The 22,925-nt window shown below is 62.1% G+C and overlaps 9 protein-coding genes across 9 annotated transcripts; 6 read left to right on the top strand and 3 right to left on the bottom strand.

Annotated features, from left to right (window-relative positions):
* Window positions 1–101: 101 nt before the first annotated feature.
* PLICBS_004174 (uncharacterized protein) lies at window positions 102–632 on the top strand (the record flags this gene model as incomplete). Its single annotated transcript, XM_018327110.2, has 1 exon — window positions 102–632. One exon carries the CDS (start codon window positions 102–104, stop codon window positions 630–632), a length of 531 nt encoding a protein of 176 aa, XP_018174141.2.
* Window positions 633–1,435: 803 nt separating this feature from the next.
* Window positions 1,436–2,392, top strand: PLICBS_004173 (uncharacterized protein; the record flags this gene model as incomplete). Its single annotated transcript, XM_065600464.1, has 4 exons — window positions 1,436–1,670; window positions 1,730–1,770; window positions 1,835–2,086; window positions 2,159–2,392. The coding sequence occupies 4 exons, from the start codon at window positions 1,436–1,438 to the stop codon at window positions 2,390–2,392; spliced, it is 762 nt and encodes a 253-aa protein (XP_065456536.1).
* A 425-nt stretch (window positions 2,393–2,817) lies between these two features.
* On the top strand, window positions 2,818–5,447 carry PLICBS_004172 (uncharacterized protein; the record flags this gene model as incomplete). Its single annotated transcript, XM_065600463.1, has 4 exons — window positions 2,818–2,878; window positions 2,928–3,003; window positions 3,061–4,214; window positions 4,267–5,447. The coding sequence occupies 4 exons, from the start codon at window positions 2,818–2,820 to the stop codon at window positions 5,445–5,447; spliced, it is 2,472 nt and encodes an 823-aa protein (XP_065456535.1).
* Window positions 5,448–6,296: 849 nt separating this feature from the next.
* On the top strand, window positions 6,297–7,634 carry PLICBS_004171 (GDP-mannose transporter into the lumen of the Golgi; the record flags this gene model as incomplete). The annotated part of the gene is made up of 4 exons (XM_018327111.2): window positions 6,297–6,557; window positions 6,609–6,699; window positions 6,755–7,138; window positions 7,192–7,634. The coding sequence occupies 4 exons, from the start codon at window positions 6,297–6,299 to the stop codon at window positions 7,632–7,634; spliced, it is 1,179 nt and encodes a 392-aa protein (XP_018174142.2).
* A 207-nt stretch (window positions 7,635–7,841) lies between these two features.
* Window positions 7,842–8,897, bottom strand: PLICBS_004170 (uncharacterized protein; the record flags this gene model as incomplete). Its single annotated transcript, XM_018327112.2, has 1 exon — window positions 7,842–8,897. The coding sequence occupies one exon, from the start codon at window positions 8,895–8,897 to the stop codon at window positions 7,842–7,844; it is 1,056 nt and encodes a 351-aa protein (XP_018174143.2).
* A 2,237-nt stretch (window positions 8,898–11,134) lies between these two features.
* On the bottom strand, window positions 11,135–12,764 carry PLICBS_004169 (uncharacterized protein; the record flags this gene model as incomplete). The annotated part of the gene is made up of 4 exons (XM_018327113.2): window positions 11,135–12,127; window positions 12,189–12,314; window positions 12,430–12,539; window positions 12,695–12,764. 4 exons carry the CDS (start codon window positions 12,762–12,764, stop codon window positions 11,135–11,137), a joined length of 1,299 nt encoding a protein of 432 aa, XP_018174144.1.
* Window positions 12,765–14,521: 1,757 nt separating this feature from the next.
* On the bottom strand, window positions 14,522–15,215 carry PLICBS_004168 (uncharacterized protein; the record flags this gene model as incomplete). The annotated part of the gene is made up of 3 exons (XM_018327114.2): window positions 14,522–14,902; window positions 14,965–15,053; window positions 15,110–15,215. 3 exons carry the CDS (start codon window positions 15,213–15,215, stop codon window positions 14,522–14,524), a joined length of 576 nt encoding a protein of 191 aa, XP_018174145.2.
* A 3,760-nt stretch (window positions 15,216–18,975) lies between these two features.
* On the top strand, window positions 18,976–19,876 carry PLICBS_004167 (PX domain-containing protein ypt35; the record flags this gene model as incomplete). Its single annotated transcript, XM_018327116.2, has 3 exons — window positions 18,976–19,443; window positions 19,549–19,727; window positions 19,813–19,876. 3 exons carry the CDS (start codon window positions 18,976–18,978, stop codon window positions 19,874–19,876), a joined length of 711 nt encoding a protein of 236 aa, XP_018174147.1.
* A 1,249-nt stretch (window positions 19,877–21,125) lies between these two features.
* PLICBS_004166 (uncharacterized protein) lies at window positions 21,126–22,889 on the top strand (the record flags this gene model as incomplete). The annotated part of the gene is made up of 1 exon (XM_065600462.1): window positions 21,126–22,889. One exon carries the CDS (start codon window positions 21,126–21,128, stop codon window positions 22,887–22,889), a length of 1,764 nt encoding a protein of 587 aa, XP_065456534.1.
* Between the last annotated feature and the right edge of the window lie 36 nt (window positions 22,890–22,925).

Genomic DNA, 22,925 nt, shown 5'->3' with positions numbered 1-22,925 from the left:
ATCTGTGGTCTCTCCGCAGAGTGGTGGAAGCTGTCATCGTCGCTCCCGAGTCTTGGCCCTCTGTGCCTGTTACTTATTCAGTCCTGCAAGAGCAACGAAACATGTCGTCATTCGACAAAGACCACGATGCCGGAACCAGTCACGCCGGGACTGGGCCTCCCGTGGTGACGCCTACACCGCCGGAGGGGTACCACCCGGCACCGGCACCAGTTCCACCCCGGGCTTCCGCTCCGGCCGCAGCAACCGCCGCAGCTCCTCCGGCAGCGGCCCCTCTGCCCCAAAACGCAACACGGCCGTACCCCCAATACCAGTCGCAATTCCAAAACGCAGGCATGGCCACCGGCGCAATGGTCGGGGTCATGGGCGCCGGCCAAGCATCCGTGGGGAATGACATGCTCATCGGCGGCGTCGTTGGAGGCATGGTCGGACAGCGCATCGCGCAAGCCGAAAACCACGCCTACTGGAGAGACCAGGCAATGCAGTATCGCGAGGGCCGAGCGGCGGGAACCATCCCACCGCCGAACCAAGAAGATGCTGACAGCAAACCGTCGTGGTGGTCTAGGGAAGCCCGAGCTCAGCGGAGAGCTGAGAGATGGGAGCGAAGAGCAAAGAGGAGAGACGGCACGGGATAGCTCTGCGACGTGGTGAACTTTGTATCTGTGTTATTCATGCCCTCGCACCCACCTTGATCTGGCGGGGTTACTGCCAAAGACTGCATTGCTAGCACTAATAGGGGCGACTTATCATGTCGTGTACAACTACTGAGACGCCTGTGGTGGTTATCAACGATCTGCCTACTTCACGTACGTATCGACTTCTCAAACTTCGCATAACACAAACATGGGCCTCCCCGAAATGCGCGTGTTGCGTTGCTGACCATGACTGTGCACGGGTGTCACTTCGCCTGCCCAATCGGAGTGGTTGCGATTTCCTATTTTGGAATGTTTCCATTGCCTCGGCGCTCAACCTCTTCAAGGTCTGCATCTCATCCCGATTATCTTGTCAAACAATTTCACACCATAAACCATAGGTGAGTGCGACCGCTCTCTTCTCGCCCGAGTCGCCTTTTGGGCTTTTGGTGGCCAAGAGTTCAGTCCGTCCGTTTGGTGTTCATTCCCGCAAGCGAATCGAGACCCCTGCGGTTCCTGCAGGAGCTGAATGCAAGCACCCTGGCTAAGTCGGTGGAATCACACCCCGCGGTGGATGCATGCTTACCATCACAAGTTGATTCACAACGAGGGTAGGGACCGGGCAGGTGAATGATTGAGCCTCAATGCCCGGTTCGGAAATTACGGCTTCGAACCTGGAGAAGAGCATTGAGAGCTCTCCGAGTGCCGGCAGAGGTGTTGTCGGAGACGCACTTCAACTTCCGCTCAATCCTGCTCTGTACGGTTGTCGACTGCTCCCGCAGCTCACCACAGAAGTCCAGTCCAGCATGAGGTGCTCCATAATCGCGGTCCTCGCCGCCGCCGCCGGCACGGCGTATGCGCAGCACAAGTTGCTGCTGCCCGGATTCGGTGGGCAGGCAGACATCTCGCCGCGCGACTTTGGAGACGGCGTCTGCACGCTCGGAAGCACCTGCGAAGAGTGCTTCGGCGAGGGATACATCATCTGCGCCCGGATCGGGTGCTTCAACCCAGACAAGCACCAGCAGTGCTGCAATGCCGCGAGTATGGGCTCAAAAACTTCCTTACTTCCGGCATGACCAAATTTCTCACAGCTATCACAGGTCTCTGCGTCGGAAAGACAAACGCGTGCTGCAAAGACTGGGTACGCGCGCCGCCTCTCCCCCTTATACCGAAAGCTTGAGCAACGACTGACGACGAGTCTCTAGGGCGGTCCTGGAGAAACCGGCAAGGCCGGCGCGCCCGCCTCAAACACACGTTCGACCATCAGTCCCACGAGCACCTTGACCTTTCAGTGCACAAAGGCCGACTCTGGCGAGGGTTGCTGCCAAAAGGCGCACAAGGACATGCACTGGTGCAGCGGCGCGTTCCCTCAGTACCAATGCTACAACTCCAGAAACCAGTGGTGCTGCACCGACGGCTCCGTCTGCGACGACGAGGGCTGCTGCAAGGATCTGTTTGTAAGTCTCCTGGCTACGCCTCTGAACCGCTGCGCAGAGGGGATGCCTTGTGTTTGCTGACAGTGGGAACAGAGTGCATCCACAACGCAGCCGTGGAAGGCAAAGGCAACGCAGACGGAGTCGAAGGCGACAGACTCTTCGATCACGAGTGCGCCAGGCTCGTCTGCCGCCGCGACGACAAGCGCGGGCGGCGTGGGGGCGCAGACGACGAGCTCCTCAAAGGCCGTTGGCGCCGTCATGGGGCCAGCCGACTTGGGCATTGCAGGGGTTTTGGGATCCGTCCTTGGCGCCGTCCTGCTGCTGTAGTTTACTTTAGTCGTTTGCAGCGTGCATGTACAGAGTCAAGGCTCGCACTTCAAAGCTCTGTTCGCGATTGATGCAATGTCACGGTTAATCGGCATGTTGACCCTTGTCCGCCACATTGCAAGTTTGCACGACGTGTTCGGTCCATAGGGCTGTAGGGCAGAAGATTTGCACATTCTTTTCCCCGACATCCTTGATTTCGTTGCAGTCGACCCCTCGACAAGGCGGGCGCATCCTGCGAGTGCGTCCACGAACCCCGGCGTCGCCCCTGCAGAGGCTGAATACCCCTGCACCGTAAGCAACGAGCCTGGTTCGGCCGCTCGGAGCAATTGTCTGCAGACTGGACCAAGTCGGACGGACAACTCCAAAGCGCGAAGCCTCATGCGACTGAATCTTGCATCGCCGGGCGCGCCCGCAACGACTTCAGAATGGTCCTGGAGATTTCTGTCGGGGAGGCGTCGGGCCTGATTGCCACGGGAGTGTTTCTGTGTAAGTCGCAATCAGCGTGGTGTATAAACTGGCCACTGACAGCAACAAGTGCAACTCCTCATTCCGTTGGCGCTTCCGATCCTGCTGGCCGCTTACATTACGGAGAAGAACTCGGTTGTTACCTGGTACTGTCCCTACGCAAGACCCGGAGCACTTTTCGAGCCGCTCAACTGACAACACAGGTCCGTCCTCGGCCGTTTCCTTCACACATCACTATGGCCTAGCATTCTGCGAACCGATACCGCAGCCGGCGATGGCGTTAAGAGGCATGTCAGCTTCATTGGCATCTTCCAGACCGTCGCTCTCGCGCTCATTTCCGTTGCGTCCATCGTGACGCCGCTCGGCCTGTATGACACCGTCACGCCACGCGGCGACGCGCAGCTCGTGCCGTTCAAGTACCAGCACGACCTATCTCCATTTGGCATCGGTACTCCATGGCGAAGCTCCGCGCCATTCAGCCGGTCGTGCGGCACAGACCCGTGCCCTGGGACCATCAAGACCGAGACGTGCCAGAAGAAGGGCCTCGCGGAAGTATGCGGCAACGTCACCTACGACCGCGCCATCCCGAGCTCGCTGCACAACCTGTTCATGGACGGAGCCACTACCTTTTCGGCATCGGTTTCGAGCGTCTTCGATATCCAGTGGCGGGCCTTCTACAACGCGACGGACGCGTTCGGCAAGCTGGGATGGTCGCTCAGGTCTGCATACCGGCAGATCACGACGCTGATTCTCGAGCCGGACCTGCACGTTGTCGAAGGGGTCATTGTCAACACAGTCACTGGCGGTATCGGCTTCCGCAACCACACCGTGCCCAACACAACGTACGAGTACGGCAGCCAGTGGATCGAGGATCTGCTCTTCATCGAGCCCGAGACGCAGTGCGTAAACCTCAACTTTACCTTTCATTTCGAGCTCAAGAATCTCGACCGGACCACTGGAGTAAGCGGCGCATACATTGTGGATGACGGGGGGTTCTGGAACTTGTCACGCACGGCACCCGTTCCGACTCTGTCAACGCCATGGGCGTACAATGGCCAGGGCGAAATTGATCTCAAGAGCAGGGCGTACAACGCGGCATGGCTGAACAACTACCTCATGATGCTGTACTTTAACCTTACCAATCCGGACATGAACAACATACATCGGATAGACTCCAAACCAGGCATGGAGATTCACAGCAACTCATCCATCAAGGATACCAACGGGACCACATTCTCTCTCCTCTACCAGGCCATAAGATCCAGTACGACATTTGGCGAGTTCCTCGTATGGAACAAAACCGCGCTCAATGGAAAGAACCCTTACAACGTCACGGCAAACCATTTCTCCCAGATTGGTAGGAACACTAAATTGCCAATGTTGTATCATCGTTACTGACCATTGGCCAGGCCAGCAATGCCGTGGCGCCGTGCTCATGGATCCAGCAAACATCAACAGCACCTTGATAGCTTGCGGCCTCGTCTACGGTGCTGCGCAGCGTACAGATGGCGGTGATTCTTTAGTACCCGATCCGGGCTCCAAGTGGGTGATACCCGTGTACAGCTGCGCCTCGTCCGTCACAGCAAGCATCAAGACTGTGACTTTCCAGTACAACGGCACCGACTTGTCTGCACTGAAGGCTGCCAAGATCGACCCAAAGGAATATCCCACCCCCGCTGATTTGCCACTATGGGGCGTCGAAAACATGCACAACCTCAGCATCGGCAACGCCCAGCCGCTCTGGGGCGTCCTCGGCAGGGCCAACGCGACCGTCGAGGATCGCCTCAAACAAAACGTCACCACAATCGCTCAGGAGAAGCTGCACTTGCCGGGGCTCGTAGACGATCTGACGGACGCCCTGACGGGCGCCTTGCTCGACAGCTCACGCATAGGTCAAAACTTGCCCGGCATCAGCTTCTACGCCCAGGCGCTGCAGAGCGCCTTCAACATCGCGAGGCCCAGTCCCTTTGCCTACGGCGACTACTCTGGCCAGACGGGCCTTGCGCTCTTCGCCAAATGGCAGCAGCTATCCAAGAGCGCAGCCGATGCCTCCCAGATCATAAACCTTGTCTGGACCGATCTCGCTGCTAATGCCATCGTCGGGACCAGGGGCTGGGGCCTGACGTCCGTCGCCGCCGGGCTAGCCAAGCGCGCGACGGACGGCGGCCATACCGGCATGGTGCCCGTGACCGCGTTCCGGAAGCAGGTCCGATACCGCATACCGTTCGCGGTGCCGGCATTCGTCGTGCTCGCAGTGGCTCTCGCCGTATTCGTGACTGTAGCGGTATTGCTGGCCACGCGCAGGACCGGATTGACTACGCTACGGAGGCTGATTGACGCTACATCGCCCGGTAGGCTGATATCGCAGAAGCTGTGGCCTGAGGAGGCATATGGCCTGAACACAAAGGAGTGGGTGAGAAGGGTCGGCCCGCGCAAGGTCGTGGTCACGAAGGAGGTTGTCGCAGCGCACGATTCCAGCCCTTCGAGCGAGGACCAAGCTCCGGAGAAGGATGCCGCCGAACAGCAGCAGAGCCTCCTGCCGAGCAAGGACGCCCCAGTGCTGAGCATATCCAAGCAGTCTCCGATTTAGTTGAATTTGAAGCGCTTCATGCAAGCCTGGCGTCGAGCACACGAGCCTCCGGGTCGGCCCGGCGAGCCGAGTCGCTGTGCATGCGCGATACCACTGTCCACGGGAGCGTCCGAGGGCCGTTGTCGCAGCCTACTCTGTCTGTCCTGGGTTGAGTCTTAGGGCCACTAGGCACGACCGTGCTCCTCAATGCGACGCCATGATCGAAATCTCATAAAGGAACACTTGAGCCAATACCTGCGTACACTTTAGGTCATTGGTGTCGAGACAATCGGTCAGGCGTACCAAAGGTTCGACGGCCATGCGATTGTATAGCGCGGGCAAAGCATCCCGCAGCCGAGGCGAGTAGCGCGTCGAGCACTTGTTGCATTTGAAACCTGGAGCTGCAGAAGCGACGATTCCAGGCACAACCCCACAGCGAGTTGCAAACCAAGGCACCGTCAAGGACAGAATTAGCAACTGGGGCTGATTGGCCCGCCAATAAAATGTAGAGATTTTTTTCATGGATACGGGGATGCGAATTTGCGGGAGCAAGGCCCATTTCCATGGAGAGGTACGTACCGTTGGTACTGACGCTGCCTGCGCTACACCCGCGCAATCGAAGTTGCGGCACCCCTGAATGTGGCGGTGCATGTCCCCTTTTTGTGGCGCAGGCCCGCCAGCCAACCACCATCCGCCGTCCGCCATCCATCTCATCAAAAGTTGGTCCTTACGTGTTCCCGAAATTCTTCACTTTCACCTTCGCGCTCCCCGTCCAGTCCCCCCCGCGTCAGTCGCGCCCATCGCCCGCCTAGCCCCAGCGGATGCAACTCGTCGCTCATTGACTGCACCTCTCACCCCACTGCCGGCATCATGGCGGACAAGAAGACCGACGACTTCGTGGTGCGCGTGCCCGACGCGGCCGCCGGCCTGAACGGCGCCGCCGATAAGGGCCGTTTCTCGCCGCCGCGCCGCTCCAGCCCCGCCGCGCCCTCATGGCTCAAGTCCGTCGAGAGCAGCGGCGGCGTCTCCGTCATCGCCTACTGCCTGTCGTCCATCAGCATGACGCTTGTCAACAAGTACGTCGTGTCGGGCAACTCGTGGAACCTTCACTTGCTGTACCTCGCGATTCAGGTGAGTTTTGCGCGCCGTCTCAACTTGATGATGCCAAGCTAACGGGACCAGTCCATCGTCAGCACAGTCACAATCGTGGCCGGAAAGCAGCTAGGTCTGATCCGTGAGCTCGATGACTTTGACAGCCAGAGGGCCAAGAAGTGTATGCACCCCATGACGTTGCTGCCGTTTGCATGAGCGCGTCGCTGACCATTCAGGGTTCCCCATCTCTCTTCTCCTGGTGGGCATGATCTTCACCGGCAACAAGGCTCTCCAGTACCTCTCAGTGCCCGTCTACACCATCTTCAAGAACTTGGCCATTATCGTCACCGCCTATGGCGAAGTTATGTGGTTTGGCGGCAGCGTCAGCGCTCTCAGCCTTGTCTCCTTCTGCCTCATGGTCTTCAGCTCCGTGGTCGCGGCCTGGGCCGACTTCAGCAATGCCAAGTCAATCGCCTCGGCGGGTCTCAAGGCCGGTGCCCCTGCCGTCTCGACACTCAATGCCGGCTATGCTTGGATGCTCATCAACGTCTTCTGCTCTGCCCTGTATGTCCTAAGCATGCGAAAGGCCATCAAGTTTACCAACTTCAAGAACTGGGATGGTGAGTGCCCTTGGAAATTGTGGTCGCTGTTGTGCCCGGCTAACTCTGCGCAGTCATGTTTTACAACAACCTGCTCACCATTCCCGTGCTGCTGGTCGGCTCGCTCGTCATCGAGGACTGGTCGAGCGCCAACCTCATCAAGAACTTCCCTGTGGAGACGCGTCAGAGCCTCATGGTTGGCATGATCTACTCGGGTCTCGCCGCCATCTTCATCTCCTACTGCACGGCCTGGTGCATCCGCGCCACTTCGTCGACGACGTACGCCATGGCCGGCGCGCTCAACAAGCTCCCCGTGGCCGTGGCCGGTCTCATCTTCTTCTCCGACCCCGTCACTTTCGGTGGCGTCACGGCCATCTTCCTCGGCTTCGTCAGCGGCCTCCTCTACACGCTCGCCAAGAACAACAAGTCGAAGCAGTCGGGCCCCACGTTGCCGACGACGAACCAGGCGCCGATGAGCGCCAGCGCCCGCAGCGAAAAGGACGCCGCCAGCTCATGAAGACCCTCATGCTCCATCAAGCCGTGACGTCAAGCCTGCTCGCTCTAGAGGTGCACGAATACACGAGTCTGGGAAAACGGAGTTGGTCATTTCAGGATAGAGGGGGCATGTATTAACAAGATTGGTATGTAGCAGCTTTTAATTACAATAGATGACTTGTACGGCCAGACAACCAGCTTTCCCGCGGGCCAGTGCAGCGTGCCTCGCCTACTTCTTTTGCACGAGGTCCAGGTACTGTCCCACGACGTCCTTGACCTGCTTCTCAAACGACGTGTGAACGAAGCCAAACGTCTTTTCCGTCTTGGTGGCATCGGCCTTGACGGGCACCATGGGCAGGCTGCCGTTGTTGGGGAGCAGGCCGGACGCCACGGCCTCGGGGAAGTGCTTGGCGACGATCTTGGGGATCTCGGCGTAGTCTGAGGCGTTGAGCGTGCCGGTCGGGTTGTTGGACGAGACGATGTAGCTCGTGTTGCCCGGGATGGCGGGCTTCAGGGCATCGACATGCACGAGCGCCACGTCGTCGACGTGGACCGTCATGTTGGACAGGGGCGTCGGCGACTTGACGCCCAGCGCGACGCCGAGGATGATGCGGTTCGTGCCGCCGGCGAGCAGGCTCTTGGGCGTGGGGTGGATCTCCTCGGGGCCCATGACGAAGCTGGGGTGCACGTTGACGATGTCGAAGTCGGGCTTCTCGCGGGCCACCCACGCCTCCGTCTCGTTGAAGGCCGTGAGCTTGGACGCGCCGTACGCCTGGAACGTGTTCTGCAGCTCGCTCACGGGCGGCGCCTCGAAGCGCGACTCCGCCGTGTACACGTCCGTGGGGGACCGCTTCGCCGTGTCGACGGGCATGAGCGCGGCGATGGACGACGTGATGATGATGCGCCGCACGCTGCCGCCCGCACGCTTCGCCGCGTCGAGCATCCCCAGGGTGCCTTTCACGGCGGGCTCGATGAGCTCGCTCTCGTACTGGCCCGGGCCGATGTCGTCGCGCGCCAGCGGCGACGCGATGTGAATGACGTAGCGAACGTCGCCGCCCGCGAGCGCCGCGTCGTAGGCACCCGGCGCCATGAGGTCCGGGACGACGACGAAGGAGAGCCGCTCCGAGGGGAGGGCCTGCAGCGCGGGCACGGCGCGCAGCGAGTCGGCCTTGGCCTGCGAGCGGACGGCCGCGCGGACGGTGTAGCCGGCCTCGAGGGCGCGCACCAGCACGTGGAAGCCGATGTGGCCCGTCGCGCCGGTGATGAGGACCAGTTCGCCGCCCATGGTGGTGGTGTCTCGGGTGACTCGAGTATAAGATCTGAGAGAGAGTTGCGGTTGCAAGTGGTAAAAAGGGGCCGGTAGCCTTGGACTATGGTAGTATATCGTATGAAACACTGTTACTTCCGTGTGCTGATGGGTATCTTGGACGATGCTGCTGCTGCGACTTGCTTTGCCGACCGAGCTCCACGACGGCTTACACCGATTTATATACTCCACGACGACACCGACGACGACGACGACCTCCCTCATAGCAAGCTCCGAGGCGCGGGCACCAATTGCGCAACCACCACCGCATTTCCAAGCAAGCCCGCGCCGCGCACACACACGCCAGCAGCCTTCACCCCATCCTGAAGCTTCCACGGCCCGGGCGTCTGTTTTTCCACGAGCTGAAAAAATGCCGTTCCCCGTCCCTCCTCGGCTCAATAGACCCAAAGCCAAAGGGCCGGGGCTTTCGCGACGATGGCGCCACCGACCCCCAAGCCAAGCCCGTCCTCGACGATAGGTAATGTAGGCAGGTAACTAAGGGCCCCCCCGTTCCCCCCTTTCCTCCTCGTTTGTGCTGTGCCGGCGGGCGGCCGAGGCGCCTGCGGGTTGGGCGTTCCAGGTCCGAACCGAGCTTGCTTGACTGCTGCGCTGGCATCGACGCCCGTCACTTTTTCGGCCCCGGGGCTTCCGTGACGGCCAGGGCGGGCGGGCGGCGGCGGCGGTGGTGGGGGGACGGGCATGGGAGAGGGGGAGGCTTGGCGGCTTCGATAGACGTGCGTCTGTTTCCAAAACACACACCTCTCAATCCCCATCTACATTACTCTGCTACTCGCGCTGAGGCACAGCGCCCGGCCCAGTATCCAGATCTGGAGTCCAGGGCCCCAGTTTGCGCGACGTCGTGTGTCTTCTCTTTGCTTCAATTTGTAAGCCGAGGGAGGAACGAAAATTCTACCTACGTAGTTAAATCGTCCCTCGCGCGCCGAGATGGGTTTCGATTACTGAACCGAGTGCCGAGCGCGGGTGCTGACTGATTGATGCTCGCCCCCGTCCAGGTCCAGTGGTCCACGGCACTGGCACCGCACCGTACCGCACCCGCACCGCAGGCCGAACGGGCAAAGCGGCAGCAACGGCAGCGGGGCCGGCAGTCTGCAAGCCGGTCTGACCAAACACCCGTCGGTCAACAGCGCATCACGGATAATAACCCCCATCGAAAACCAAAAACAGAGATTCTCATCTCCCGGGCTCCTTCAGTTCAACCGGCGTCTTTGGTTCAAGGACACGGGGTCGAGACCAGCGCGCTGCCGCCTTGCCCGAGAGGCGCATGCAAGCAAGGAGCAACATCATGGGTGAAGACCCCCCTCCCCGGGGCTCTTCTCGCGTTGCCTCACCGCCATGGTCATCGCAGCTCCAGGTCACGGGCAAGACGTGTGCGTGAGCTAGAATCCCCGCGCGGCAAATACGTCCCGAAGGCTGCTTCTCCGTTGAAAGCTTGTTCATAGCGCTGCGGGAACCGGCACGCGGACGCTGGGCTTGGCCTGACCCCCGTTCCACAGCGAGAAGCGCTTGGCGTCCTCGGAGGTTCCAGGCGTCTCGGAGCTAAAAGGGACTGCATCCCTCTTCCCCGCCGTCGCAGGGCTTCCGCTCGGAACGACCTCAGCGTCGGTGCCATACAGGCGGCAGGCGGCAGCCGACTGACCCGAAATACATCACGACATACATGTCACACGGCATCATGCGGTAACAGTCTCACCAAAGCACAGGACGAAAACAAGCGGCCGGCCAAGGCGCTCACAGCTGCCACATGCATCAGGACTTCCGTCCCATGTATTCAAACAATGCTCGTCATACGCGCTGAGCTCAACTGACGGGTGCCGACAACGCAGCCGCGCAATAACCGGACGACCCAAACGCCGCATCCCCGATGCTTCATGCCGCCGCGCACCCTGTCCTCCGATCCCCGTTTTATAAGACATGAGAATATGAGAATAGCAAGCAAAGTAGGCAACGGGGTGCTTCTCGGAACGCGGGCAGTATCCCTGTGGTGCGCTCTCGGCCCAAGGCGCTGCAGCGAAGCTTGCTCGATTCGGCCAGTGTGTTGAAACAGGACGTCTCGTCATGCCGGTTCGCTCGCTGGATACTCGCTGGCTTCGATTCTGGCCCCCCTTCAATTAATACTATATTCGAACGCGCTGGACACGGCGCGGAAAGGTGCAAAGTGCTGAAGGTCCACGGTGCAGGAGTCGATCAGGACGCGCTCAGTGCAGCTTGGTCGCGTCGCGGGCCTGCTTGTTGGCAATCTGCTTGTCCTTCGGGATCGTGAGGGCGTTGATGCCGAGGAAGTTGCAGATGCTCGTGATGACCAGATACGCCCAGCGGAAGTAGACGACCAGCGCAAAGGCAAAGTACGCCCAGAGGTAGTACAGCTCGGCCACGGGGCTGATCTCGGGCAGGCCGAACAGGGGCAGGTTGCCGACAATGGCGCCGCCGACCAGCGGCCACAGCATCACGGTCCAGTACGGGAAGGGCTGGCGCGTCAGGTGCGCGAGGATCATCTTGGTGGTGAAGCGGCCAAAGACAAAGGACATGGTGAGGCAGAAGAGGATGAGGTGGTTCTCACGCATCAGCGTGCTGTACGGCGAGAAGACCCAGGCGCCGATGCAGATGGTGAAGACGGCCATGGGTGTCCACTCGAGAAACACGGGCAGCACCGGCTGGTTGCGCTTGCGCCGCGCCTGGACCACGTTGAGGACGCAAAAAGGAATGTGCCCCACGACGAGCGAGATGACGATGATGCCGACCCAGATGTCCCGGAACGTCGTCTTTCCCAGCCACTCGCGCAGCCCGGGCAGCGACTCGCCAAAGATGTCGGCCAGCGGCTGCGTGTAGATGCCGGGGCCGTAGATGCCCGAGAGGATCATGATGCCGCAGGCGATGAGCAGGCCCTCGGTCGGTCCGTTGAAGACGCCAAGGTACAGCGTGTGCGTGTGGTACGTCTCCCACGTCGAGAAGAACATGGGCAGGCACGGGCACAGGGCCGTGAAGATGCCGGCGGGCGACGTGCCGAGGCCCATGGCCGCCGTCTCGAGCAGACTGGCCAGGGTGCAGTTGAGGGAGTCGATGCCGTGGTCGAACAGCTCGCCCAGCCCGCTCGACGTGCCCGTCCGTCGGGCCTGCTTGCCGTCGACGTTGTCCATGGTCTGGTACATGAAGAGGCCAAAGGCGAAGCTAAAGTACAACCATGTCGGTCCCTAGACGGCCCCGCCGCGTCAGCACCTCGTGGTCGCGTGCTCCCTCTGCAGGGCTACTTACCGGGCCGACCAAGTCGGGCATGTAGATGATGAGCAGGCCAATGTTGCCGAGGATGAAGAAAAACCCCAGCAGGGTGACCATGTTGGGGGCGAGCCATAGCGGCAGGAGCTCGACGAAGAAATTCCACTAGTCTATCGTCAGTGTCTTGTCTTGATGCTCGGTCGCAGAGTCTTGGCGGCGGGAGCTATAGAAAGCTGGCCGCTCGCGCAGACCAGGGGTCGGAGATCGGGGGGGTGCGCACCCAAGGGCCGAGGATGTATTTGGACACGGGGGACTTGTCGACGCTCGAGTACTTGTACGACTTGAGGTGGATGAGCGCCTCGTCCGAGATGCACTCTGCCGTGGCTTTTTCTGGCCGTGGTTGACGAAGCGTTAGCATTGTTGCAGACGAGCTGGCGGTCGGCATGCGCCGAGACGCCCCCCCAAGTCCACCCGCGCGCACGGGCGACGCAGCGCGACGGCAAAAGATCGACGCGACGCGAAGGGGGTCCGGGGGCATCACTCACTCGTGTTGGGCGCCATGGTGCTCGGGTCGTCGTGTTCGAACAGCGGCAGCGTCTCGCTCGAGGACGACATGGCCGGCAGGAGGAACGGGGGGAAGGACGGGAGGGCGGTTGGTGACGGGCGGCGGCCGGGTGGAGGGGCAGGCTATAAAGGCGATGCACGTCGGCTGCAGGAGAAGCGACGGCGGGCTTTGGAGGCGCGTGAATGGGCGGACGGAGCAAGACGGCGAAAGCGTGCTGCAGCAATCGCCTTGGCTAAGCCTTCAACGCATGGATGGATGGATGGACGGATGGAGGAGGTGTCTCGCAAGGGATTCCCAAAAACCGGCGGCGCGCACATGGACAAAAAGGTCACTTGGACTGACCCTTTTCACCCTTTGCCTGCTGGCGCGGCCTGGACGACCAGTGGGGTGATTGGCCCGCCAGACGGGTCGCCGGCCAGATTCGCAGATTCCCACGCCGCCAATTCGTTGAGAGGCGCTGCATGGCGTTGGGAGGTGGCCCCTTGAGCCCCTGTACCAGCAGCCGCACACAGTGTTCAGGGGGGGGGGGGGGGCCTGGGGAGTGGAGTGGAGGGCCGCGGGCAGGGCTCCAGCAGGGCCAGCCCAGTGGAGCTCTACACGGGCACCAGTGGGCAGTCCACAGTCCACAGGGCCCTCAGGCGGAAGCTGCCAGCGGCTGTGCTCCCGTCCCGTCGGCCAAGGTACCGCCGCAAGGTTCAGGACCCACACAGGATTGGCTGACCTGGCCCTGCGCTCTGTCGAGCAGCTGCTAACGATTCAACAATGTACCTCGGGATGGCGCACCCGGCCCAGCTAACCAGAGGTCACGGGCCCCCCTTTCCATCGACAAACTTGTGATCGAGGTCACCAGGTCCATGGTACGAAGTAACGCGAGGAGGAACCGACCGCAAGCCCAGGGTCACTTGTTGGAACGGGAATAGCACGAACCTCGCCTGCACGTGAAGGACGGCGGCCAGCGGCCATTGTCGGCTTCAGCAACCACGGCTTCAGCAACCACCTCAGGCAAGCGGGCACGATGCAGGTGAAGATGGATGCAGATCCAACAAATCGACCAGACGCTGGGTTTTTCGATGCCCGTCGGTTTTTGATTCGCGCCCTGCGGTCGGGATCATGCCGAGCCCAGCCAACAGCAACAAATCTCCAGTCCGCTTCAGGTTTTGTTGACGTCAGCCCCTATTTTCTTATACGAAGCGGAGCGACGACCTGCCGGCCTGGAAGCGAGGCGAGGTACAAGAGTACATGACAGGGTGACGGGAGGTGAGAGAGAGAGAGAGAAAAGGTACAAGGCGCGACAACGTAAAATCAGCACAGCCCGCCCCCGAGGCAACGCAAATAAATGGTCGGTCGGCTTTCCTCATTTCATCAGAAATAAAAAAACTCGCTTTGGTGCGTCGCTCAATCAAATCAAACCAGAATCCACCTTGGGCTCGCCATTAGAAATTATCCGCCACAGCACAACTCAACACGGACACGGGGCACGAAGCAACCCCCCCAGACCGCCGTCTGACCAGCCTGCACCCGGGGACCGACCATCGCCAATTGACCCAAAAACGCCGGGAACGAGTCCAAACACCCGCGGCTGTCCCATGCAAACCGAACCATAAACCAGACTGTCAAATGCAAACTCCCCCGCCCGCCCGCAGGGTCTCCGCCGGCGGGCAGAGGCATCCCGGGCTTGTGCTCGGGCGCGGGCTCGGGTTCGGGGACGCCCCGCCCCGCTGTCGTATGTGGTCTCCCGTCGTGATGTACGTGACTCCGCCGCCCTCGCCGCAGCGGCTGCCGTCGTGCGACACACACGTACGCCCGGCTACAGCAGAGCAAAGCCCGCGAACAGGCCCGCCATGACCATCACCAGGCCGTACGCCTGTCCGACCTCGAGCGCCACGGCCGCGCCCTTCTTGTCGCTGCTCGAGCCGCTGCCGCCGCCCGGCGCCGTGAAGATGGTGTTGGCGTCGGTCGTCGTGGCCGTGGGCGTCGACGTCGAGGCCGTCGAAGTGTACTTCTTGGGGTCGGTGGCACCGCAGGGGTGCTTCTCGCGGCAGGCCGAGGCGCACTTGTTGTCGTTGCCGCACGCCTTGACGCACTGGTTGCCCCATTCCTGGCAGACAAAGTAGGGCAGCGTCAGGGTGTACTCGGACACGTTGGGCCGCTGGTTGTTGCCGCACAGGCAGCCGTATGTGAGTGTCTCCTGCAAAGGGGGGGTCAGCGAACGTGCCCGAGATGCTCGTTTGGCAGCGTGCGGGACCTTACGGGATCGCATGTGTTGACAAGCGTCTTCTGGGGCTCCATCTGCTGGCAGATGATGGGGCAAGTGGTCTGCTCGTTCCGGCACCAGGCCTCTGTTGGGCATCAGTCTTGTCCTTGAAAGCTCAAGGCTCTTCCGGGAGAAGCTCACGTCTAGTGCTCAGCGGCACGCTATCCGGGTCGATGGAGTAGTCACCCTGGGCGACGGCGGCGAGAGTAGCCACGACGGCCAGGACGCCGGAGCGGAGGAAATGCATCGTAACAGGCGTGAATGTGTAGAGGTAGAGTGATCGGTGCCAGGCGTCGACGGGCTGTGCTGAAATCAGGCTACACTTGGCTGTCAGTGTCCAATTCTCACTTGGGCATCGCCGGCGAGGCCACTGCTTGTCCGAGGAGCAGGAGTACGGGGCGCTGGTTCTCACAGGTAAACGAGGGAAGCGAGCGAGCAGAAGCGACAGGGCACAAGGCTGGGCTTATGGATAGCGAGTGTTCAGCAGCCAGCAGCGAGACAGCACCAGGACGCAACGAGAGGCGAGGCGAGGCGAGGCAGACGGACGGAAGGACGGGACAGGGAGGAGAAGAGAAGCTGTGCAAAAGCAAGCCGGCGTGGCATGGGCCGGTACGGTACTTGTACTGTAGCTCGCCATCTCCCACGGTCCGGCCGACCTGCCATCTGCCTGCGGCACCAAACGACCGGGGCGTCTGAAACCCCAATCCGGACCCCTGCTGTGGTGGCTCTTGATACCTGGGCCTGGCAGCTCCGTAAGAAGAAGCAGCAGCAGCAGTAGTAGCACAGCTCGGCAGCCCATCTCGCTACGTCCAAGCCAAAATTATCCACCAGGTGGCGGTCGGTGGCCCGAGAGTCGGGGTGCGTGTGGAGAGCAGCCAGCGGCGTGGACGCTTGGCCTGGACTCTCGTGCGGCCTCAGCGCCGCCGTCGCCGTTCGCCCCCCTTTCCCCTCCCCGGAAGGGGCGAGAAAAGGAGACGAGAGGCCACGCCGCGCGGGATGGAATGGAACAAGATGCAGCGTCATGCGCGACAGCGCCCGGTTGCTTCGGCGCCGCAGCGTCACAAGTGACGAGCAACGTGGACTGGTAGGTAGACAATGGGACGGAGGTTGGGCCCATCCATTGAATGCACGGGCACAAAGTTGTACCCAGGTATGTAATTGCTTGTTGCTGGAGGGTTGTCATGGTTGTGTGTCCTGTCTCAGATGCCAAGCGCACGGCGGACCCCGTTCCACTGACAGCCACCATAAGTGGCACCGTTGGCAAGCGTTGGGGCTCCATGCCCACCGCCCGAGCTTGGTATGGGTACTACCAGACTGCGCTAGAACGACAGCTCCGGGGTCCACCATGCCACCCATGGAGGTCAGTGGGGGGCGGTCCGGTGCTCTTTGTCCGCCAGGGCCCCGTTGCTCTGGGCGGCGATGCTGGCTTGCCCCAGCTAGCTTGAGCCGCCGCCCCAGAAGCCCCCCGGACCGAACGCCGACGAGGGCATCGCCAGTGTTGGAGATAGATGGCGGGTTCCTTGGTCGCCCGAACGCCTTCACCCGTGAACGTCCTAACGTCCGCCCGCTGAACTGAAATCCCCAAAACACCCAATGCTACCTGCCGCAAGCGGGATCAGCCCGGCGCGGGGCCTTGCATCCTTTCGTATTTGCCTTTGCTGTCGCATCCATAGCTAACCCCATCCCTGCGTGCATGCATCCACGAAGCGAAAACGATGGAGGCGAGGCGGCAGTTTCGTCAGCAGCAGGGTCTCGTCCTGCTACTGATACCTAAACCATCCAACATCCCCGCCGCACGCTAAAATACCCAGTAGTAGCACGTAAAAGCGAAGGTTCAATGCCGAGCCTCACGGGCAACGGAGTTCGTAAATCGGATGCGTTCATTCCAGGTGTTGCCGCGAGGACCAGACCACCACCACCACCCGCTAACTTATCGCTGCTAACCACCAACCACATCGGCATCGTCAACCACCAGCAGCCCAGCCCACTCCCACCAGCCCCTCTTCCCCCCTCTCAAGCTGCGAGCAGCTCGTTCGAATAGGGCGAGCCACAAGTGAGGGGGCGCACGAGGGGCGCGACGCCGCCGCCGGGCCATCGAACACGAGAAACTGCGCAGGGCCAAGGGGAGGGGCAACCCGGCGAGCACGGCGGGAGGGCTGGCGGAGTCAGATCCTCAGCATGACGCCAACCTACCCAGAGGCTGGAAGCGGATACGCATGACGCCGCCCAGGGTCGAGCTCAGTCCGCCACCCCAGGGGGAGGGAAAGCTTGCTCGAGAAAGTGGCGCTCCGGCCGTCTTGAAATTCTCCTAGGGTGCAGAATGCCAGCCATTGCAAACTCAGGGTGACCGTCGAACGTTCCAAGGCGAGCGGGTATCTGCTCTGCAGAATGCTACGTATGAGGAGCATGTCTCTCGACGTGGGGGGGGGCCAACTGGCGTCGTCGGCCGGCTGGGAACAGCGGCTGTCAGATGCATCGTCTGCATGACACCGCCCCAGTGCATACGGCTGCAGATTCGCCGCCGCACCATGGCGGGGTGGCCGCTGCGTGAGGCCACGCCGTCCCGCCACCGGCGTCGAAACCAAAAGCCTCAGGGTTCCACGACGACGAGTCTCCTCCTCCCAAGTACGAGGACACGCACGCAAGTCTGCCCGTGTGCCGCTATCCGCGCCCCTCTCAGACTACATTCGAACGGACGGAGCATGCCGGGCCACTACGTCCGGGTCTGGGCTCGAGTCGGCGGGCTTCTCAACACGAGCTCGTCGCAGGCGGCCAAGCAACAACGGAGGCGAAGCCGCGGCGGGTGGCCAGGGGCGAGACCGGAGTTGGGTAGACGCCGTGGTGGTATGTGGAATTGCGGAGGCGGGTTCTTCAAAAAACCGGTACGCCGGACCGCTCCGCTCGATGTGACCGCAGCAGTTTTCGAGAACTCGCCGGCCGAGAGCCCCCATGGACTGGGACGGCCGCAACGTTCCAGGTTCTCTCGCCCGTTCCCCAGTTTATACGCTCGGCTCCACGCAAACACGCCCGTCTTCAATGCTCCACCGCCCAAAGACAGGTGTTTCACGTCTTGCATCTGGCTGGCGCCTGGCACGGGCACGGTGAGTGGGACGCAGACAGACCTGGCAAGTACCTAGGTGAATGATATAATAATGGAGCTGGCCGTCTGTCCGACAATGGCGGCGTGACGACCGATTTGGCCTTTGTCAGGCTTCGCAGACACGTTGTGCGATGCGAGGCCTCTAGTGGGCGAATCCGCCCCGAGACTCTGGTCTGGGTTGTGACGAGAGATTCAATTGCTGGCATGTCTCGCACCCGGCGGATGCAGGTCGCGCCCTGAGGTCCCGTCGTCGCTGTCTTTCGCGGGCGGCGTCAGGTGCACACCGGGAAGGGGCTGTGCTGGAGAGCTCGATGCGGTTTGCTGCTGAAGCCCGGCTTGCTGCCCTGCCGTCGAGGCTCGGAGCTCCGAATTCGATGGTGGCTCAAGCTGGAACCTGGAAGCTGAGCTGTCCCAGCCCAGCAGTGCCCAGGGCCTCCGGGCACAGCATAGGAATAGTGGGGCCTACCGTTCCGGCACCTGAGCTCCGCGCTATGGATGCCATGCCATGCCCTGCCCTGCTCTGGTGCGCCCCGGCCAGCGCTGCAGGTGCTCCTGTCCATGACGTTCATGTTGGACGATATCCAATTCGCACTCGAGCAAGCTGCGTCTCCCACATCGCACCGCCCGAGCTGCACCGTCAACCCCGGCGCAAACCACATTCTTACGCAGCATCTGGTATCGCCCGCAGCGACCCGCACAAGCACCGCGCGACATCCTTGACGCCTTCTTAGCCTGCGGCACGGCGCGCGACACTGCAAGATTTGCGCCGCCCTTGCGCGCCGCCGCGCGACACAGGAAATCCGAACCCCCCGCCGCCCTCCCTTTCGACCTCGCGCAGAAACAAGCTGCCAGCAGAGCTTTCCCGACGCAGCGAGACACACATGAGCCACGCCCCTCGCATGGCCGGATGGCGTCGGCGGTAGACACGGACGCACAGCGAGCGCCCGGCGGCAGCGACCTGGTCGCCGAGACACCGGCCCCTGCCAGCGGCACACCTGCTGCACCGGCGCAGCCTACCGGCACCACCGCAACAACCACCGGCAGCGGCAGCGGCCATGGCGACGGCGGCCAGGACGACGACGACGACGACGGGCACCTCGCGTCGTCGATGATGTCCCTGACGTCGGTCACGTCGCCGCCGTACTGGCTCAACTCGGGCGTCCACCAGCACCAGCGCAGCGCCTCGAGCCTGTCGGCCGACTCGCTGCCCGCCGGGGCCATCACGCTGCGCGACAACGACACGAGCGAGCACAACGACCGCAACGACGCCTGCTGGGCCAAGAGCGTCGAGATTGTCGACTACACCGTCGTCAACGGCAGCGCGACCAACATCGGCGCCTTTGTCGTGTGGATCGTGCGTGTCGAGACGCTCAACGTGGGTTTCCTTCCATCCCGGCCATGGCCTCTGATCTCCCACCTCATATATCCCCTGTCGGCAGCGCAACTGCAAAATGTCTGCTGACTCGGCAGGCACGCACAGGGCAGCTACATGAACATCCGGAAGCGCTACTCCGAGTTTGACGACCTGCGTCGGCGGCTCATGCAGTCGTTTCCGGGCTTTGGTGCCGCGGTCCCGGAGCTGCCGCCCAAGAGCGTCATCTCCAAGTTCCGGCCCAGGTTTCTCGAGAAGCGGCGGGCGGGCCTGCAGTACTTTCTCAAGTGCGTCTCGCTACCAATGCGTACCTACCTGATATACCTTGCACGTGCCTGTTCGCCGTGGCAGTGCTGACCTTGCCCAATGTAGTTGCATCATGCTGAACCCCGAGTTTTCGGGCTCACCGGTCCTCAAGGAGTTTTTGTTCTCATAAGGGCCACTTGGGCCCCCCTTCTATTCTTCTCTTGGATATATTCGGTTGGTCACCATTAGCGGTCACGGCGAGTCGCATGACGCGAGATGAGCATACAGACGGCTTTGAAAGCGAAGTCGTTGTCTCGGGTCGCATCGGCACCGGGTCCTGTACTACCACTACTATTACTTAACTCATGAGGGAGCATGGCAATGGAGGAGAAAGTCTGCCTTGCGGGCGCGCCGCCGCGGGCGGTAATGAATGATATAATGCATAGCTGCGCAGCGCGGCGTGGTCAGAGGTCGACTGAGCCCGCAGATCCTGAGACTATCGTGCGCCATCGCTGTGGCTTGGATCTGGCTGGATCTGGGCCCCGGGCATGTTCCGGGTCCGGTGTACCGAGCCGGATTCGCGCATCCTGCTGCTCCGCCTCGCCCAGGCTGCCTCATCGCCCGCGCCGACGCGGCCACCAGGGGATCTTTGCCTTGCGAATGCTGCTCCTGCCGCCGCTGCTTCGGCTGTTTGGAGATTTTGATTCGGTTCTGTGGAACCCCTCCCCCCCACGTCTCCAAGGCTTGGCCCGTTGCTGCGTTGCTGCTGAGCCCTGCGCGGCTAGGATGCGCGAGGTGGCAGCTGGCCGAGCAGGCCGAGAGAGCGAGCTTCGTCTCGCCGGCGCGGACGGACGCGTTGCGACGGGAGTGTCCTGCCCTACCCTGCCCTGCCATTCATAACGTAAATTGGAACCCGCCACCGTCCACGACGCCTTTCTTGCGATTCTCCCTTCCTGCGCACTGAAGACTGACGGTGACCGCGGCGACTTCTACTGTTGTCCTTCCATTCCATCCTCCAACGTTAACAGCGCCACGTCCCACGCAATACCTTACTTGCCGAAGTTACTTAACAACGAGCTCCGGCGTCCATCGACTGCTGCGCGATCCGTCGCCGACTTCAACACCTGCCGATGCCTCACGACTACCACCATCCCGATTTGCCGCTACCCGTGAGCAAAGGCTAAGAAAACAGGGCATCGCATCGCACCCTTTCCAAACTACCGCTCGAGCCTTGCCAAGTCGGGATCCCCAACCGGTGACAGCCCATGCTCGTCGGCGGCGTTCAGCCTTGTAAACCACACCGGGCCAGCGAACCCCCCGCCGCCACCCGCACGCTGCTGCAGGACAAGCCCCGCCGACGATAGCTAGACGATAGCTCCGTCCAGACTGGAGGATATAAAACGGCCCCCGTCAGCGGCCCTCCCCGCCCGGCCTGGACCATGTCCGTCGACAGCGGCCGCCATCTCTACCACCGAGGACGGAGAAGAAGCAGCTGTAGCAGCGCCATCAGCGAGCGCCCCGTCGAGACCGTCCCCAAGACAAAGGAATACATGGACTCGCTCGTGCCGCCCGACAAGGACCAGTTTGAGCACATCGCTCACGTCCAGGCCGAGAAGGAGAGCGAGGCGAAGCGCCGCGCCCGGGAGCAGCGCCGCAGCGCATCCCTCTCCGTCTCATCCCTCGGCAATGGCTCCTCCAAGGACGAGCGCGCCGCCGCCGCCGCGCGCGTCATCCAAAAGACGTTTCGCGGCTACCGCGCGCGGCGCGAGATGCAGGGCTACAGCCTCGACGCCGGCACCCGCTGGGTGACGGCCATCCGCGAGGCCCAGTTCCGCCAGTCCACCAAGCCGCGCGCGCGCCTCGGCGCCAGCGACACGGCGGCCGGCAGCGAGGTGCTGGCGCTCGAGGACCCCGTCGACACGCGCCCGTCGAGCGCCCGCATGAACTGGAAGAAGGCGAGCCTCGTCGCCCGCCGCGCCGGCCACGACGACCTCGACAGCGACTCGTCCTCGGACAGCGACGACTATAGCGACATGACGCCCGAGGAAAAGGCCGCCGCGAGGAAGAAGCGCGAGCGGGCCATGGCGGAGCGCAAGCAGGCCGCGCGCATGATGGGCCTGCAGTACTTTCTCGAAATGGTCGACTCCAAGCATCGCTACGGTAGCAACCTGCGCATGTACCACGAGGAGTGGAAGAAGTCGGACACGACCGAAAACTTCTTCTACTGGCTCGACTACGGCGGCGGCAAGAACATCGAGCTCGACACGTGCCCGCGCGACCGCCTCGAGCGCGAGCAGGTCCGCTACCTGTCGCGCGAGGAACGGCAGTACTACCTGGTGAGGGTAGACGACGAGGGCCGCCTGTGCTGGGCCAAGACGGGCGCGCGCATCGACACGACGGAGCAGTACAAGGACAGCATCCACGGCATCGTCCCGGCCGACGACACCACCCCGGCCTTCAACCCGGCCGCGCACACGGCGCACCCCGTCGACGAGGACGGCGCCGGCAGCGACACGAGCTCCGTGTCGTCAGCCGAGTCGCGCCGCGAGGCGGACCGCGCGGCCAAGTACGCCGACTCCGGGCTGGACGAGTCGCACGGCATCAAGAAGGTGACGCACATCTCGGCGTCGACCATCTTCAACAAGCTGCTGCGCAAGTCGGTGCGCAAGAACACGTGGATCTTCGTCGCCGACACGTCGTTCCGGCTGTACGTGGGCATCAAGGACTCGGGCGCGTTCCAGCACTCGTCGTTCCTGCAGGGCAGCCGCATCTCGGCGGCGGGGCTCATCAAGATCAAGAACGGGCGGCTGTCGTCGCTGTCGCCGCTGAGCGGGCACTACCGCCCGCCGGCGTCCAACTTCCGCGCCTTTGTGCGCAACCTCAAGGACGAGGGCGCCGACATGAGCCACGTGTCCATCTCCAAGTCGTACACGGTGCTCGTCGGCCTCGAGACGTACGTCAAGACGCGCCGCAAGGGCAAGGACTTCCTCGACAAGCTGGTGCGCCGCCGCGACAAGATGGTGGCGCCCGACGAGTTCCGCCGCAGGCAGGAGGAGGAGAAGGACAAGAGCGAGAGCGCCGAGAAGGAGCGCCGCGTCCTCGAGCAGCAGAGGCGGGAGGAGGAGGCGGCGCGGGCGGAGGCGAGCACCGGGGACAGGGTCGTGGAGAAGCTCAAGAGCATACCGACGCACGTGAGGAGTTGAGGGGGGGCTATGGAGGCAGCTTGGGCGGTACCTACC

This window comes from Purpureocillium lilacinum (assembly GCF_023168085.1).
Source record: "Purpureocillium lilacinum CBS 284.36 DNA, scaffold_3, whole genome shotgun sequence".
Classification (NCBI taxonomy): domain Eukaryota; kingdom Fungi; phylum Ascomycota; class Sordariomycetes; order Hypocreales; family Ophiocordycipitaceae; genus Purpureocillium; species Purpureocillium lilacinum.
Note: the sequence above shows the minus strand (reverse complement) of the source record. Positions and strands in the feature narration are given on the sequence as shown.